The following is a 16,077-nucleotide window of genomic DNA, read 5'->3' on the forward strand; positions in this document are numbered from 1 at the left end:
AGCTGCCCAGCTCCATCCCTTTGAGCCTCCGCAGCCGCAGGCAGGGCTGCTGCCAGAGGGACCTGGGAGGCAGGCGCGCTCACCAAGGGTGCTGCCCGCGAGGAGAAGGCGGTGACTGCGGGCCTGGCCCCCTCTGCCTACCTGATGCTCAAGCCAGTGGTCTGGTCCAGCCTCTCCCAGCTCTGCAGCTTCGTCAAGAGCCTCTGAAAAGACAGGGAGGGAGACCCCTCAGAGCTCTGTGCCAGCGTCTCCACCCAGGGACACACGGGCCTGCCATCCCCCCACAGCATGTCACCCCCTCCCCACCACGCACACTCGACCCAGACAGGACAGCGTCACAGGAAACGGCCAATCACTGTGACATCACAGCCCCGGTCCTCCACAACCGCCTGCCCTCATCTCCAAAACGCGCCATGCTTCCAGGCTGCTTCTCAACTGCCGAGGCCACACTGAGTGTTTAGCATGTCACTCACAGTGCACGTAACTGGGGAGGCTCCCCGCAGGCTAGGACTGCGGGCTGGGGGCCGAGAGAGCCTCACAGACGGGCCTGTGCTAACTGCCTGCACCCCAGGAAGCAGGCCCCGGGCACTGAGACCCTGGCCCCCACTGCCTCCCGTCTTTCCGGTGCTCCTCAGGACGCTCAGCCCCGATCCCACCCGCAGAGCACACACGGAGCAGGCTGGGGCCGCCAGCTCAGCTGGTCAGTCGTGTCCGACTCTGCAAGCCCAAGGAACGCGGCACGCCGTCACCAGCTCCTGGAGCTTGCTCAGCTCATGCCTGTCACGTCCGTGATGCCATCCAACCATCTTGTCCTCTGTCGTCCCCTTCTCCTCCTGCCTTCGATCTTTCCCTGCATCAGGGTCTTTTCCAATAAATCAGTTCTTCGCATCAGGTGGCCGAAGTATTGGAGTTTCAGCTTCAGCATCAGTCCTTCCAATGAATATTCAAGGTTGATTTTCTTTAAGATGGACTGGTTGGATCTCCTTGCAGTTCAAGGGACTTTCAAGAGTCTTCTCCAACACCACAGTTCAAAAGCAGCAATTCTTCATGGCTGGGGCCATGGCTGCTGGGAAGAACAGGAGGACACGCCCCCACTCGGCCTGAACGCGGGGTCTCATGCCCAGGGTTCCCACAGCCGCGGCACACTGACCCACGTGTCACACACAGTCTCGCCCCCTTTCCAGGCCACCTGCCTCTGCCGAGCTCCTCCTGGGCCGAGCACAGTGATGCTCCATGCGCTCACGCAGCTGCTGGAGCGTGTCCTGAGCCCTCTCACATGCCGGGCGAGAGCCTGGTTAATGATCCTACGACTACAGCTGATGCTCAGTCAACACTTACCACTTGTTCAAGCCCTTTACATGAACGTATTCAACCCTCACAGCCCTACAGGGAGACACGCGCTCCTCATCACACAGGTGGGCAGAGAAGTTAGGTGACCTCCCAGGGCCACACGGCCAGCGCGCACACGCAGAAGGGTCTGAAACCAGGCAGTGTGACTCCCCACAAAGGAGCTCAACCAACTTTAAAAGAGCCTACGTCCAAAGTAAGACTACTTGTCTCCAGAACTGCTTCTTCAGGCTGTTTCCACATAAGCAAGTGTCTGAGAGGACGCATGCTCTGGCCCCAGGACGCCCCGGCTGGTGGGAGCTGCTGGAGGTAGGCTAACCAGACTGGACATCCTGAGAAGCGGTGCCACAGCTTATGCCAGGCAAACCAGAGAGGGAGGTGACTGAGTGTGACCACAGGCACCCAGTGCGGTAGGACATAGGACCCTGGGCCTGGAGGCCTCGCACTGGTCTGCCCGGGACTCGGGTGCTTCGGCATGTCCACAAGGTCCCAGAGAATGCCCACAGTGAGTCCCAGCAGCAGAGCCAGGAGAGCAATCTCCGCACAGGAGTCTGCTCCTTTTGCGGGGGAACAACGTCTGTCCCGGGCACCAGAGAGTCCTCTGCGTCCTCCCACTCAGCAGCTGGTTAAGTGCTCCAAGGGCTGCTGACCCCACCCGCCATGCACCCGGTAGTTGAGGGCACACGTCTGCTGTCCTGAGCCCGCAGGCGAGCAGCCCAGCGAGGACCTCCCTGGGCTGGACTCAGAGCTCAGAGGACCACACTCCACAGGACGCTCTAGCCGCTGGAAGGCCCCAAGTTCCCTGACTCACAGCCCCTCCATCCTCCACGCCACCGAGAGCAGCACAGCAAGTCCTCTCACTCCACACAGCTCTGGCCTCCTCTACGTGCTCCTATGCCCGCCAGGACCTGTGAGCACACTGGTCCACCCGGGGCCAGCGGGAGCCCCAGGGGCACCTCCAACCGAAGGCTGGTGCTCAGCACCCTTAGAGGTCCCCTTTTTCCACAGTTCTGGGGGTCAGGACGGGGCTGACTACAGGGGCCACCATTCGACCCACCATGTGAGCCCAACAGCCACTATCAGCGGGTCAGCTGGGATGTAGGGTCCCCTTGGCAAGTGGAGGACCCCACAGAGACCAGCTGGCTCACCTCCTTCTCCAGCTCGAGGTCCACCAGCGTCTCCTGCATCTTCTCCTGCCGCCCCAGCCTGCGCTGCAGCCCCTCCAGCTCCTCCCGCAGCAGGCCGTTGGTGTCCCGCGTCTCCCTGGCAGAGCCAGAAGCAGAGTCATTCAGACAGCCGCACACCCCAGGGACGAGTGCAGAGGCCCTGACCCCGGAACGCTGCGTGCACATGTGTTTACGTGTGTGCGTGTACACGTGTGTGCACGCACAGGTGTGCACACACAGGCACACATCCCCGGCCCCTCACCGCAGGCAGGCGTTCTCTTCCCGCAGCTGCCGCAGCTCCCTCTCCATCGTCGGCAGCCGCGCCAGCTCAGACCTCATGTTCTTCACGATCGCAGCGTCCTGCTCCTGCAGGGACAGCTTTTGCTCCAAATCCTGATGGAGGTGGGAGACAGAGAGAAGGGAGACGGTCACGGACGCCAAGCGCTCCCAGGCCCTCGACGGCCTCCAGGGCCACAGCCCCCGCCAGTCACGTGCAGCGCTGCCCATGGGGCAGGAGCCTGGCACACACTTGGCATGAGGACGCATAGCAAAGCCTCTGTGGAGACACCCAGCCTTCCGCACGGCTCTGCCTGCTGACCCCGTGGTGGAGACACCCAGCCTTCCGCACAGCTCTGCTCGCTGTCCCCGTGGTGGAGAGACCCACCCTTCCGCACACCTCTGCTCACTGACCCCGTGGTGAAAACACCCACCCTTCCGCACGGCTCTGCCTGCTGACCCCGTGGTGGAGACACCCACCCTTCCGCACGGCTCTGCTCGCTGTCCCCGTGGTGGAGAGACCCAGCCTTCCGCACGGCTCTGCTCGCTGTCCCTGTGGGGCAGCGTAATGACTGACTCCTTACACAACACGGCCCTCCTTTCCTGCGTGGAGTCCCCAGGCTGCATGGGGAGCCAGCGAAACTCTAAGACAGGTCACAGAGCAGGTTGAGAACATGGGCCCAGGACTAAACCAGGCAGCCGTTCAGCCAACACTAAGCGGCCAGCTCTGCGCCAGGTACTGGCCCAAGCAGTGAGAGCAGAGCAACCCGGAGGAGACAAGGTCTCTGCAGGAAGACAGACGTCAGCCAAGCAGCAGGTCAATACTGGGGAGCCGCCAAGGGCTACGGGTGGGCAGACGGGGCAGGGAGACGTATCGGGCAGCATGAAGCAGTGCAGACCCGGAGGGGAGATGGACAGGCACCGCGGCTACCGAGGACAGCACACGAAGGCCAGGCGAGAGCCCGGAAGGCCTGACCCTGACGAGGCGGTGCTGGGGGGAAGCGTGGGGCCAGCACATGCCGGAGGAGGGGGAGTAGAGAGGGAACGTGGCTCTGGGGGCAGCACACGGCCCCACAGGGAGCGGGTGTCCCCGGTTGCCCCCAGGCCCTCCCGCAGTGAGGCAGCACGGCCGGAACTGCAGAGTCCGCCTGAGCAGGCCACGCCACCCGGGGCAGGCTGTTTCCCCCCGAGTCCTGCTCGGTCATCACAGCAGTCCTGGTACTTGAAGCACCACACATTTACTTTATACTCTGTGTGCCTGATTCTGATCTTCACGCAAAGAGTGTGAGCTTCCTGGGAGCAGCACACGCCTCTTACTTTCTGTCACACCCCAGCACCCGGCACGGGGCCTGGGGCACAAGGCGATGACCAGCAGTGTGCACAGCTGCGCTAGACACGGGCAGCCAGCTTCCCCGGATGCCAGTGAGCACGCCCCAGGGGTCACAGGGGGCTGAGCCAGCACCGTGGAGCCCACCAGACGCGAGCCGCTCACCTTGATCCTCTGCTCCTGGTCTGCCCGCGCCTCTTGGCTGGCCTGGAGCTCCTGAACCTTCTGGTTAGCTTCCTGCCATTTCCTGTTGAGAGAAGAGAGAGCACATGCAAAAACAGGCAGGTGGTGAAGCCAGCAACTGCCCTCGCTCACAAAGCTCTCCAGCAGAGACACGTGCACACTCACACACAGATGTGCACACATTCCCACACACTCCCTGCTGCAAGGAGGCCCCAGGGTCCAGGCCTCTGTGGCCTGGATCTCAGGGCAGGTGGTTAAGTCTAGACCACCTGCGAGTTCTCTTCCCAAGGTTCTCTTCTCTCCCCACAGTCCTCACAACAGAAGCTGCTGCTGGCCCAGGCACAGCCGAAGGCCAGGGCCCACTCAGGACTGCACGTCCACGATCCACCAAGCGGCCAGACCGCCCAGACAGCACCTGGTAAGGCAGAGGCCGCCAGCTGCAGGAGAGCATGTCTCCACCGCGCCTCCAGGTGAGCCTGGCCACACTGCCATGCCTTTGTGCAGAAGGCTCCCTCCCCCAAAACGTCCTTTCCCACTCACATCCCCCCAGCCCCAGGCATGTCCCACACAGCCTTCAAAACCCAGCTCAAACCTAATGCCTTCTCTGGAAACTCCTGCCAACCAGGCACCTCGCAAAGAAGAGGGAAGAAAAGACTGTTCCCACTTCTTGCTCTTGGAACATGTGAAACAGAGCTCTGTTCGGCACTTGCTGTCCCGGCTTCAAGGTCTCAGGGCGTCCCCCCAAGCCTGTGGACGGGGAGGGCAGCACATGCAGGGTGCTCGCGGGACCCCCGAGCTTCAGTGCACGTGACACTCGTGGGCACTGGGCGCTCAGGCCACGGAGGCCACACATAGGACAGCGAGCCTGGTTCTTGCGCCCAGATAACACATGGATGTCCAGCTCAGTGCCCACCCAGCAGGCTTCAGGCCGAAGGCGTCCAGGAGGACAGATGGCCAGGCTCGCCTGGCACAGCGGGGAAAGACGCCTGCCCTGGAAGTCAGCAGCCCTGCCACCCCCCACTCACTGGTGGTGCAGGGCCAGCTGCTCCTTCAGCTCCTGCTTCTCAGACTCCAGGCGCTTCACCTGCATCTCCTGGTTCATCACGTCCCACTGCAGGTCCGAGAGCCTCCCCTTTAACGCGGTGATGGTCTGAAAGCAAGATGCAAGCCACTCACCCTCGTCCCCAGCACAGGCACGGAGGGGAGCCTCTCACACGGAGACTCAGGGGCCAACGCTCTCCCGAGAGCCAGACCCCATCCAGCCCGCTCCTGAGGGCCCGGACAGAGCCAGCTCCTCCTTCAGAGCCCGTGACCACCCCTTGAGCCAAGCCACGATGACAGACGGCCTCAGGCATGAGGACGCTGCTGGCCACGACAGGCGCAACCACACTGGGCGGCCCCACACCTGCTCCATCATCCCTCCCGCCGCATGCACGCAGCCCCGGGCCTCGGCAGTGCTGCACACCCCTCCTCCACACCTGCTCTCACTCTCAGCCTGGGTTCCTTCTCCAACTGCCCCATCCCAGCTCTGCAGGAGATGCCACCTGTGAAGCAGCCAGGCACCCGCCAAGAACACAGGAGCGGGGGCGGAGGCTGTCCTCAGGACGAACGGGAGCGGCCCGAGCACCGCAGAGCCTGACACGTGCCCAGGCCAGACGCGATCCTGAGGAAGGCAGCATCGGGCTGGCCCACAGCCCAGCCCCGGGACAGTGAGCCCACCAGGCAGACACAGGCAGGGACCACAGCCTCCCTGGACAACCTTCTGGTGATGGAGCTCCACTGTGGCTGTCCCGAGGCAAGAGGCCACACCTCCAACAGGAGAGCCAGCCCGCAGGCGCACCACTCTAAGGTAACAAGGGAAACCTCACCCTGTCAGCCTGAGGGCCAGTCGGCAACCTACAGGCTGGGGGCAAGAGGGCGGACCGGCGAACTCGGCACGTGAGCAACGTCTGCAGGGGCGCCGAGCAGGCATGGCGGCCACGGCACGGCGGCCACGGCAGGCCTCACCCGCCCAGCCAGGGCAGCGCAAGTGCACCCACACGGCCCCCCACAGGCCCCGCAGAGGCTGACGGCAGGGCCAGGGGCTGGGGCCTGCCCTCCTAACATCCTGCATGGATCCCTTTACTACAACAATCAATCTGGGACTCAAAAAAGAATGAACGTACTAAAAGTGTGTGACAATAAATATATCCTCTGACAACTCTTCCTGAATTAAACACAGGCGTAGTGCTGAATACTGCAATCAGACACCTGCCCCACGGAGGACAAAGCTGAGGGGAAGCCCAGCCATTAGCAAGATGACCTCAGAGCCCAAGCGTCTACACCAGGCACCGTGACAAGGAAACACAGTGGGCCGGCGGGGTGGGCGGGGGGTTTACAGCCCTGGATTCAGACCGGGGACGCGGGCGCTTCTCCAGGGGAGTGAGAAGTGAGAGCAGCAGGCTCCGCCCCCACTCGCCACCGCCTGCGCCCTGCCAGGGCCCAGCGCCACCCGCTCGGCAGCCTCTGCCCGTCACGAAGCCACGTGCAGGACACCCCGGCCCCGGCCCCGGCCCCGCCCCCGCCTGCAGGGCCCACAGGGAGGCGCACACCGGGGCAGGGGTGGGCTTGCCTCGAGGCCGTCACGGCGCCCCTCCGCCAGCATCCACATCAGAGGACAGGTGTAGGGACAACCGTAACAGGCTCTCCAGCGTGGCCAAGGCAGAATAAGCTGGAGCCCACTCCCAAGATCTACCAAGCAGAGAAACCTACGCGGAGGCAGAGCACCAGTGACCCCAGGCCCCTCGGCAGCGTCTCCTCCGGTCCCTCACGGCACCTGCGACCTTGAGCGGCTCGTGGGAGGAGCAGGAAAGGCCGGCAGTCCCAGCTGCACCACCTGCAACGTTCGGGCCCTGGTTCTAAAATGCATTCAGCCTTCAGCTGGTGGAGACAGGACTCCAGTCCATCCATGTTCTGGCTCCACAGAGATTCTCAGATGCTAATAATCAAAGACGTGGAAATCCAGAGGCAGCTACTCACATCTTCTGGGGAGGGGGGACAAGTATTTCCACCCGTAACAGGGCGGCTACAGGGGAAGCAGAGCCCTCGGCAACATCCGCTGACGGAGCAGCGCAACAGGCAGCAAAGGCCAGGAGGAGCCCCGCGGCTGGCGGTCGTGTAACGCTATCCCACAAACCCCTGGGCTCTGTCCAAACGGAGCCATTCCAGAGACAAAACGGGGACGCGCGCGAAGCTATGCGCCCCACGTGTATCTGTACCAAGATGTGCGTGTATAAAAAGAACCCCTGAAGGTGACTGAAAATGGATTAATCAACCACTAAAAATCATAATTACAAAGACTAAAAGAGCATTCAACTTATTAACTGAAAACCACAGAATGGAAAATTAGTATTTTTGCTATGATCACACCTCTGCAAAAAATGCAGGCAGAACAGAATCAACCAGGGACACTAGTCTGCAGCCACAGCTGGGGGCGGGACCGCTCCACGCTTCCCGAGAAGCAGCGCCTCCACCGCGGCCCCTCACCTCCCCGGCCTCGGCCAGGCCGTCCTCCTTCTCCCGCAGCCTCCTGCCGGCCGCGTCCAGGCTCTGCTGGCACAGCTTGTGCCGCTCGAGCTGCTCCTTCATCTTCTCCTCCGCCTCTGCCTCCCGCTCCTGAAGCTGCCGGATGCGCGTCAGGAGCTCCTGGTTGCGGTCCATCTCGCGCTGCCAAGAAGGATGGGCCTGGTGAGGGGAGTCTGCGCAGGCAGGCCCCCAGCTCCACCCTTAGGACAGCACCGAGACCCAGAGCAGAGCCAAGCAGAGCTGAACCCAGGAGGCCGGTCGTCAAGTCCACAGCCACCCCAGGGCTGGAGCCGGGACCCCTCCAAGGCGAGCGCACGGCCCCGCAGCACACAGGCACGCCTCACAGCGGCCCCCCGGGAGGGCACATAGCATGCACCACCCCCGTCACTGACCGCTGCGCATGGGAGGGGATGAAGCACAGAGATCTCATTCAGACTCCACCCTGGGAAGAAGCTTCTGAGCTTGGAACCCAGCAGCTTCTTGATCACACATAGGCCACCGTCACGACCAGCCGGCTGCCCCCAGAGAGCGGGGGGGCCAGGCAGCAACAGGCAGCATGGGCAGGAGCCCGCAGACAGGAGCACCTGACCCTGGGCCTCGGCTCCCACAAAGCCTCAGAGCCACCCTGCACTGGTTCCCGCCAGGCCATGTGGCTCGTCCCGAAAGGCAGATACAGAACTCAGACTCCTCACTCTAACGATCCCCGGAGGTCCAAAGGTTCCAGTGTCGGCCAGAGCTTACCCTTAGCCCAAGAAGCTAAGGGGCCACACAGTGGGAGCCAGAGTCCCAGGGGCAAAGGCACCAAGTCCTAGTTACATGGAGCCCGACGCTCTGCTGACCTCTGACCTCAGAAAGCTAAGCCGCAGAAGCTCCCACCCAGACCACAACGGGGAGGCCCTGAAGCCAGGGGACCTGCCACGACGCCGGAGCCGGGGCTGCGGCTGCGCAGGACCCGCCCAGCACATCACAGAGCGGGACGGGGCACCTCTACCCCGGCTGCCAGTCCCAAGTGCACCCCCGACAGTCTAGGCAGGTCCCCAGACCTTGGAAATGCCACCAAGATTCAGGTAGAGCATTGGACCAGAAAGCCTCTGGCCCCGTACTTTCCCTGAGGGTGGGTACTGGCGCCACGCTTGCACTTACTGCAAACCCCGGTGAAGTGCTGTTATCAAAGCAAAGAAAGCATGGAATTTATGCACTGAGTAAAAAACCTAGCATCTCCTCTGGGTAACAGGGGGAGGGTGGGGTAGGGGGTAGGGGTGGCAGGGAAGCCAAGGCCAGCACAAGGCAGCCCCTGAGACCTGGTGACCAGGTGTGCAAGACCCAGCCTGGGCCTCAGGCTCTTATGGAAGCTGGTGACTCTCCTGCCACCCTCAGGCCCCCTGGCATTCCTGCCAGACCTGTATCCCAATTCTAGCAGAGAGGGCAACCAGGCGTCCAGCAGAGAGTGCCCGCCAGCATCTCCTCAGGCACACAAGGCTCGGCAGCCAGCCCTTCGCGTTGCCTTTGCTAGGGACCCAGGACACACCCGAGAGCCGACCTGCAGCCTCGGGTGGCCAGGAAGGCAGGGAGCACCTGGGCTCCAGCCGGGGGGCTCTTACTTCCCACGGTCAGCCAGGCCTGGAGCAGACCCGGCTGAACCCACCTCGTAGTTCCTGGCGCTGGTGCTGGCCGCCCGCTCCAGCTCCACGCGAGCCCTCTTGTGACTCAGCTCCATCTGCATCTTCTCCCGCTCCACCTGGATGAGGTGCGACTTAGACCGGATCTGCTCTGCTCGCTCCTCCAACTGACCAGGTCCATGCAAAGGAAAGAGGGATCCTCAGCAGCTGTGCCTCACTCGAGCGAGGCGGGGGGCTCACCACTTCCTCACTGAGCCCCCGCTCCCCGCAAGGCCCTCACTCAGCCCTGAGGAAGGAGGAGCACCAGGCCCCCAGGTGGGAGACGAGAGCCAGGAGCAGCAAGGGAAAGGGATAAAGGACAGAAGAGGGAAGTGTGTTTTCAGGTGGCCGTGTGCTGGCTTGTTCATTTTCTGTGCTGTTTAACAAACTACCACCAACGCAGCAGCTTGGACACCCATAAACTGGCTACCAGTGCCGTGGACCAGACGGCTGGGCACACACAGCCAGCCTTTCTGCCCAGGGAAAACGACCCACAGGCTGAGGTCCACACATCGGCAGCTGTGCTCTCCGTAACTCGGGAGCCTCCTCCTCCTTCCTGTGGGCTGGCAGACCCGAGCGGCTGTCGGCACCCAGAGGCTGTCCACATTCCCGGCCACGAGGGCCTTTCCACCCCAAAGCCGACAAGAGAGAACCTCGCACGCGGGGAACCCTTTCCCTGCCTGCCTCTCTGACTTCTGTCTGATCTCTGGACCCAGATTTAAAACATTCAGCTGACTGGGTCAGGCCCACCCAGGCACCCTCCCACCTGAAGGTCAGCTGGTCGGAGCTATACTGTCTCACTGCAGAACACCACGGCCTCAGCTCCTCCTCAGTGTTTGATTCGGTGGGAGAAGCTGCCGGGGCCTGGCAGTCTGGGGCCCATCGAAGCCTTCCTCTCACAGAGGTGAGTAAATAAGGGGGATGGAAGCGCTGAAGGGCCTCAGGAGACACAGCCAACAGCACCACAGAATCACCGACCGCCGGGGCCTTGTCTGCAGGCGGGCTAGAGCCCAGCCATTCTAAGATCGGCCTGCAGTCTAGCAATACAGCATCTCTGGGGCACCTAACAGAAATACAGACTCTTGGGCCGCGCCACCGATGCCAAATCAGGATCTTCCTTTTAAAGGCATCTTCCGGCGATTCATACGCACATTAAAGTTCAAGAAGCACGTGTCTCATTCTAACCAGGGACATGTGGCCGTGTCTGGAGACACTGCCGATCATCCCCAGAAGGGGCGACAGTCTGCGTTTGCTCCCGGCACCTGGTGGGGAGAGGCCACGGATGCTGCCAAACATCCCACAAGGCAGAGGAAAGTCCTGTAAAACAAAAAGTTACCCCCCAAAGTGTCAGTCACGCCACAGGTGTGAAATCCCGGGTGGAGAGGAGACATCTTTTCCACCCTCCCCCAACTTCCTTTGGGAGCTAAAGCCCACCCTTTCTTTACCCCTGGGATGCATTCTCTCATTTCAACTCCCACCTGCTGACATTTGAGAGTTCCTAACTCAACCCTCCATCAAACTCAGTCTTCTTGTCTCACTCTGAGTCTGAAGCTAAGGCCCAGCTTCTTCAGAGGATGGCGGGACCCCAGCCCCAGGTGTGAAGGTGCCACACAGGGGTCCCAGAGACACAGATCCATCGGCCACACCTTCCTGGAGCAGTCAAAGGAGAAGTATTTGAAGGGAAGTCCTATTTTTACGTTTAAGCCAACAGTGGCACACAGCACAAACTGAACTTTACAGTGAAGCCGGGGCGGGGACTAGCAGACAAGACCCTGCTCTGCTTCCAGACTCCCAGACCTGCAGCTGCTCTGTCCCCTCACCTGCCAGGCGGGCAGGAGAGAGAGGGACCGCTGACTGGACTCCTGAGACAGGACACGTCTGGGGTCAGGGTTCCAGGCAGGTCCTGCGCCCCACGGCTCTAATCAGCTCACTCTGGCTACAGCTCTCGTTTACTGACCTCCCACCTGGGGAAGCCGTTCGGGTCAGAGCTGAGTGGGAACTGGGACCTTGGAAATCCCAGACTCTAGTTCCAACAGGCCAAAAGTTCCCAGAGAGCTGCATCAACAAAGCTATAACACTGTTTTAAACCAAAGTTGCCAACTTCATATTTTGCCAGTGAGCAAAACCCAAGGGGGGTGGGGGGGAAAACAAACTACAATCTATTTCCACAACGATTTCAAAAAAGGTGTTTTAACACCAAAAACAAATATAAATGACCTAATTTCAGAATAAAGAACAGTTCATGCCAAAAAGGGGCAGTGAGCAACTTAGCTCACCAACAAACACAGAGTAATTCACCAACAAACACAGAGTAATTCAACTGTTCAGCCAGTGAACGCGTACACACACACAGCCTCTGTCGTGCCACACCAGACATGGGCTCATCAGGGCTCCCAGAGCAACAGAAACTCCTGGCTCATCTGACACAGGGCCCCAGGGCAGTCACCGGCAGAAAGGCGGCAGCGGCACGGCCAGCGTGGACCGGACAAGGGACTCAAGCAAAGAAGCCAGGGACCGCCTGACGCAGCGCCTATGGAGGGGCAGGGGCCAGGCCAAGGCTCGACACCACACTCCCTCCCTGTGTGGACACCACGATCCCCGCCCCATCGAGCACTGACCCCACGGCACACCAGAACCTAAAGTCCTTCAGGAGACCTGAGCCTTTACAGACATGTGCAGTGAGCACTGCTGAGCACTTGAAATAAAGTGAGATGAGACGAGAATCAAAGCAACAAAAGTGTGAAGATGACCCCATGGCAGACCGAACCCAAGCTGTGCAAATGGCCTCCCTAGCCTGAGACCATCTCCTGCCCTGCCCTCTCTCAGTGCCCCGCCCTTCCTGCCCAGCTGACCAAGAACCCATCCTGACAACACAGCCTTCCTATGTGTTATACCATCAAGGAAGCCAGCAGCTGGCTGCACCATTCCAGCGGTCACAATCCCAGGCAGTTTAGGATTCTATTCCTCAATCAAATGAGCTGGCTTTCCAATCCTACCTCTAGTGTCTGTGAGCTCACAGTGGGAGTGCAATACTAAACACCAGGCCCACTCTGCGGTGTTGTTATCTCAGGCTTTTGAGTCAGGACATCTCAGGGCCAGACCATGACCTCTAGCTATCCTCCAAAATATGAATACCCATGTTGGAGATGCGGAAGCTGGCCAGCTGGCCTCCAGGCTGAGGAAACACTGACCTGCCTCAACTACCCTAGCCCGATCCAGTCCTCCCTGAGGACAGGTGTCTGCCCGGAGGCCCCGGCCCCAGCACGCACCGCTCACCTGCATGCTCTGTTGGTACTGCATCTGCAGAGAGCCTTGGGCAGAGGTGGGGACATCCAGTCCAGATCCTCCCTCCACTCGCTGAGAGATGAAATTGTTCAAAGACCTCAGGGTGGACAGGACGGTGGTGTTCTCCCCCAGGTCTTCCATGATTATTTCCCTCCTGGAAGAAAACAAGGGAAGGGTCACAGGGAGCCTTCTGATGGGCCATCACCACTGCCAGCTGCCCGGTCAGAGGGTACCTTTGGGCAGCCCCACTCCGCTAATGCTCTCTCAGAATCCTTAAAATATTCCAGCATCTGTAACCACATCCTTGGGAGTTAACTAGGAGCCTGTACCTCCAATTTCTCAGAGAGGAAATGGAGGCATAAAAAGACAATATGCCACCCAGCTGCTGACCATCAGAGTGCTGACCAGGACAGACAGTGGCTCTCACCATGAGGTGTTCCGGAGAAGGCAATGGCAACCCACTCCAGCGTTCTTGCCTGGAGAATCCCAGGGACGGGGGAGCCTGGTGGGCTGCCGCCTATGGGGTCGCAGAGTCGGACACGACTGAAGCAACTTAGCATGAGGTGTTCAGCAGTCAGGTGGCACACCTCCCACAGAAGCACTCACAGAAAGCCTAGCTTCCAGGAACCAGGAACAAAGCACCCCACAGTGGCAGCAAGGACCACAACCACGGCAACGCCAATTACAGGCTGACCACGACGTCTCTACCGCTTTCAGCCAGGCACCACAGAGGAAGGCGCCCGCCGCTAGTAGGCACCAAGGCCGGTGGGGCCCGTCTCCTCATCTGAAAACTGAGGGCCCCACTTCTCAAGGCTGGGAGGATTACAGGGCCCAAGAGAAGGCTCCAAACACAGATGGCACAGCTATCGCCACACAGTTTAACTGTTACTCTGCTTGTAAGTTCACAGACGGCATCGCGACCCTCAGAACGAGCAGATGAATTAGGTCTTCTTGAATATCATCTTAGAGGTGAGGCTTCCAGAGTTACAGAACTGAGATGGGAATGTGGGCCTGTCTGGCTCTAAGGTCGACCATGCTCTACAGGCCAAGGTGTGAAGGCTGAGGACAAGCAGCAGCGAAGAACCTGCATCCCCACACCGGTGCTAATCCCAGCCTCGCACCAGGCAGTCTACCAGTCAGAAAGAGTGGAAGTGTCCCAGCACACTGAACAGCCAACAGGTGTGAATTCCTCCAGGTGCATACCGTGTTCCTCGAGGCGAGCAGCCAGCTCTCACCGATGACCCCTAAGCATCAGATGGAAAACACCTGGCCTCAACCTACTCCCCACCTCCAAAAGAGTGAAGAATCTTGGTCTGATTCTGAATTTCCCATTTAACAAGAACCTTGGCCTTGTGCACTGGGATTCCCTGGTGGCTCAGTGGTAAAGAACCCACCTGCCATTGCAGCAGACCCGAATTTGATCCCTGGGTCAGGAAGACCCCCTGGTGGAGGGAATGGCAACCCACTCCAGTATTCTTGCTTGGGAAATCCCATGGACAGAGGGGCCTGGTGTCTAGTCCACGCAGTTGCAGTCAGGCGTGACTTAGCAGCTGAACAACTGGCCTCGTGCACGCAGAGCCCGCTTTCTGGAGGCTGTCCTTCCCACTCTCGTGCAACACAGCTGTTCTCTCTAGCCCTCCTTCATACCCACGGAAAATGAACTGGCAGAGAGACCAGGGAGGCGCACTCGAGTGCTGTGAGCCTGACAGAGAGGCACGGCCCACGAGGAGCCAGGCAGCAGCACTCTGCTCCAGAGGGCGAATCACTCCGTTTGACCGGGGCCATAACACTTTCCCGGAGTTGGTGATGGACAGGGAGACCGGGCGCGCTGCAGTCCATGGGTTGCAAAGAGTCAGACATGACTGAGCGACTGAACCGAACTAATACTTCTCATCCCGTGATGGGAAATTTAGCCAATATACCCTCTTCTCAAGACAGCAACCCCTGTAAGAGCTGATGCACCTTATACACAAGAATGGAAAGACCACACGCATCGTCACCTGCCTGGAACCAAGCCACTCCGTAAGGCAAGGGAAAAGGCGGCAGCTCAAATCCATCCTCTGTACCCAGGAGACTCAGCTCTTCCAGGAGCCTCACCTCTGGATGAAACCCCGAGCTGGAGCGCAGAGCACCCTGACTCTCTAGTGCCCTCCACGTCCTGAGGGAACCTACAGACACAAGGGCCCTCACCACGCGCAGCACCACTTCACAGCGCCCCGGGGCACTTTCGCTGGTCTGCCGAGTTCACCGCCCCTCCGCCTGCTTTCTCCCAACTTACAGAGAGAGGAACTCCAAGTGCCCGCCCCACCACCTGCCAGGAGTGCGACTCCGGGCAAGGCGCTTCCCATCCTCCCGCCGGGTTCCCCAGGTGGGAAACGAAGCAGTGGCACCCCACGCTGGCCGCTCAGGCGCAGGGGTGCAGGCGACGGTGCGGTCCACCCGCGAGGAACCGCGGAAGAGCCCCTCTGTCTGCACCGCGCCGTCCTGGGCCGGTGCGACGAGGCCGCCTCGCCGAAGCCCCTCTCCTCCGAGGCCGCCTCCGCCCCGGCCGCTCCAGCTCCTCTCGGGCAGGAAGTCCCGGGGGGCCCCGCACTGGACGCCCAGGCTCAGAGGACAGAGCTCGGAGGGCAGAGGCGGGCCCAGCGGACAGCGGGCGCGCCGGGGAAAGCCCGGCGGCCCGGGTCTCAGAGAAGCAAGCGGGAACGCCGAGGGCTCCGGCTCGCAGCCCCCGGGGAGGCCCGGCGGGCGGCCCCCGCCTCTCCGCTGCCCGCCTCCCGCCGGCTCTGCTGGGCGCCCGCCCCGGGGCCGCGGCCGGTCACCTCAGCGCCTCAGCCCCGCTGCCGCCGCCGCCGCCGCCGCGGCTCGGCTCTCCCTCTCTCACGCCCGAGCCCGCGTATCGCGAGACGTGCGCTTGCGCTCTCGCGAGACTGGGCGGGACTGGCCGTAAAGCTCCGGGCCGGCGCCCTGGCGGGGGCCGGGGGCTCGGTCTCCGTCCCGCGCCCGGGGTGCCGCGGCTCGGAGATCGCTCGGAACCAAAGGCCGGCCCGCGGGACTGCCTTGGTGCCCCTGTGCGCCGCGGGCCGCGCTTCCACTGGACGGCTGTCTCGCAGTCTTGTGTGGAAGAGCACCGCCCAACGGTGGCCTCCTGGGGCCAAACTTTCCTGCCGTCCTGACTAGTCTGCAGCTTTTGCCACTACGGTGTTTGCTTGAATTAATGAATGCGTTTTTACTTTTCTCTGAAAAAAAAGAAAAGAAAAACAGGAAATACTAT

The 16,077-nt window shown here is 61.1% G+C and overlaps 1 protein-coding gene across 2 annotated transcripts in view; it reads right to left on the reverse strand.

Moving 5' to 3' along the window:
• Positions 1 to 15,673, reverse strand: part of MAD1L1 (mitotic arrest deficient 1 like 1) — a 238,344-nt gene extending 222,671 nt beyond the window's left edge. Inside the window, exons 1-9 of one of the 2 annotated variants that reach the window (XM_052656304.1) lie at positions 15,626 to 15,673; positions 12,798 to 12,960; positions 9,509 to 9,649; positions 7,825 to 8,004; positions 5,325 to 5,449; positions 4,282 to 4,363; positions 2,776 to 2,906; positions 2,496 to 2,610; positions 142 to 203 (exon numbers count right to left, since the gene is read on the reverse strand). In XM_052656304.1, coding sequence (XP_052512264.1) covers positions 142 to 203; positions 2,496 to 2,610; positions 2,776 to 2,906; positions 4,282 to 4,363; positions 5,325 to 5,449; positions 7,825 to 8,004; positions 9,509 to 9,649; positions 12,798 to 12,947 — 986 coding nt within the window. In that variant the 5' untranslated portion in view covers positions 12,948 to 12,960; positions 15,626 to 15,673. Of the gene's footprint in view, positions 1 to 141; positions 204 to 2,495; positions 2,611 to 2,775; positions 2,907 to 4,281; positions 4,364 to 5,324; positions 5,450 to 7,824; positions 8,005 to 9,508; positions 9,650 to 12,797; positions 12,961 to 15,084; positions 15,191 to 15,625 lie in introns of those variants that run through there. The other variant, XM_052656297.1, reaches the window with a different exon arrangement.
• Between the last annotated feature and the right edge of the window lie 404 nt (positions 15,674 to 16,077).

This window comes from Budorcas taxicolor, chromosome 2 (genome assembly GCF_023091745.1).
Source record: "Budorcas taxicolor isolate Tak-1 chromosome 2, Takin1.1, whole genome shotgun sequence".
In the NCBI taxonomy this organism is placed as follows: Eukaryota; Metazoa; Chordata; class Mammalia; order Artiodactyla; family Bovidae; genus Budorcas; species Budorcas taxicolor.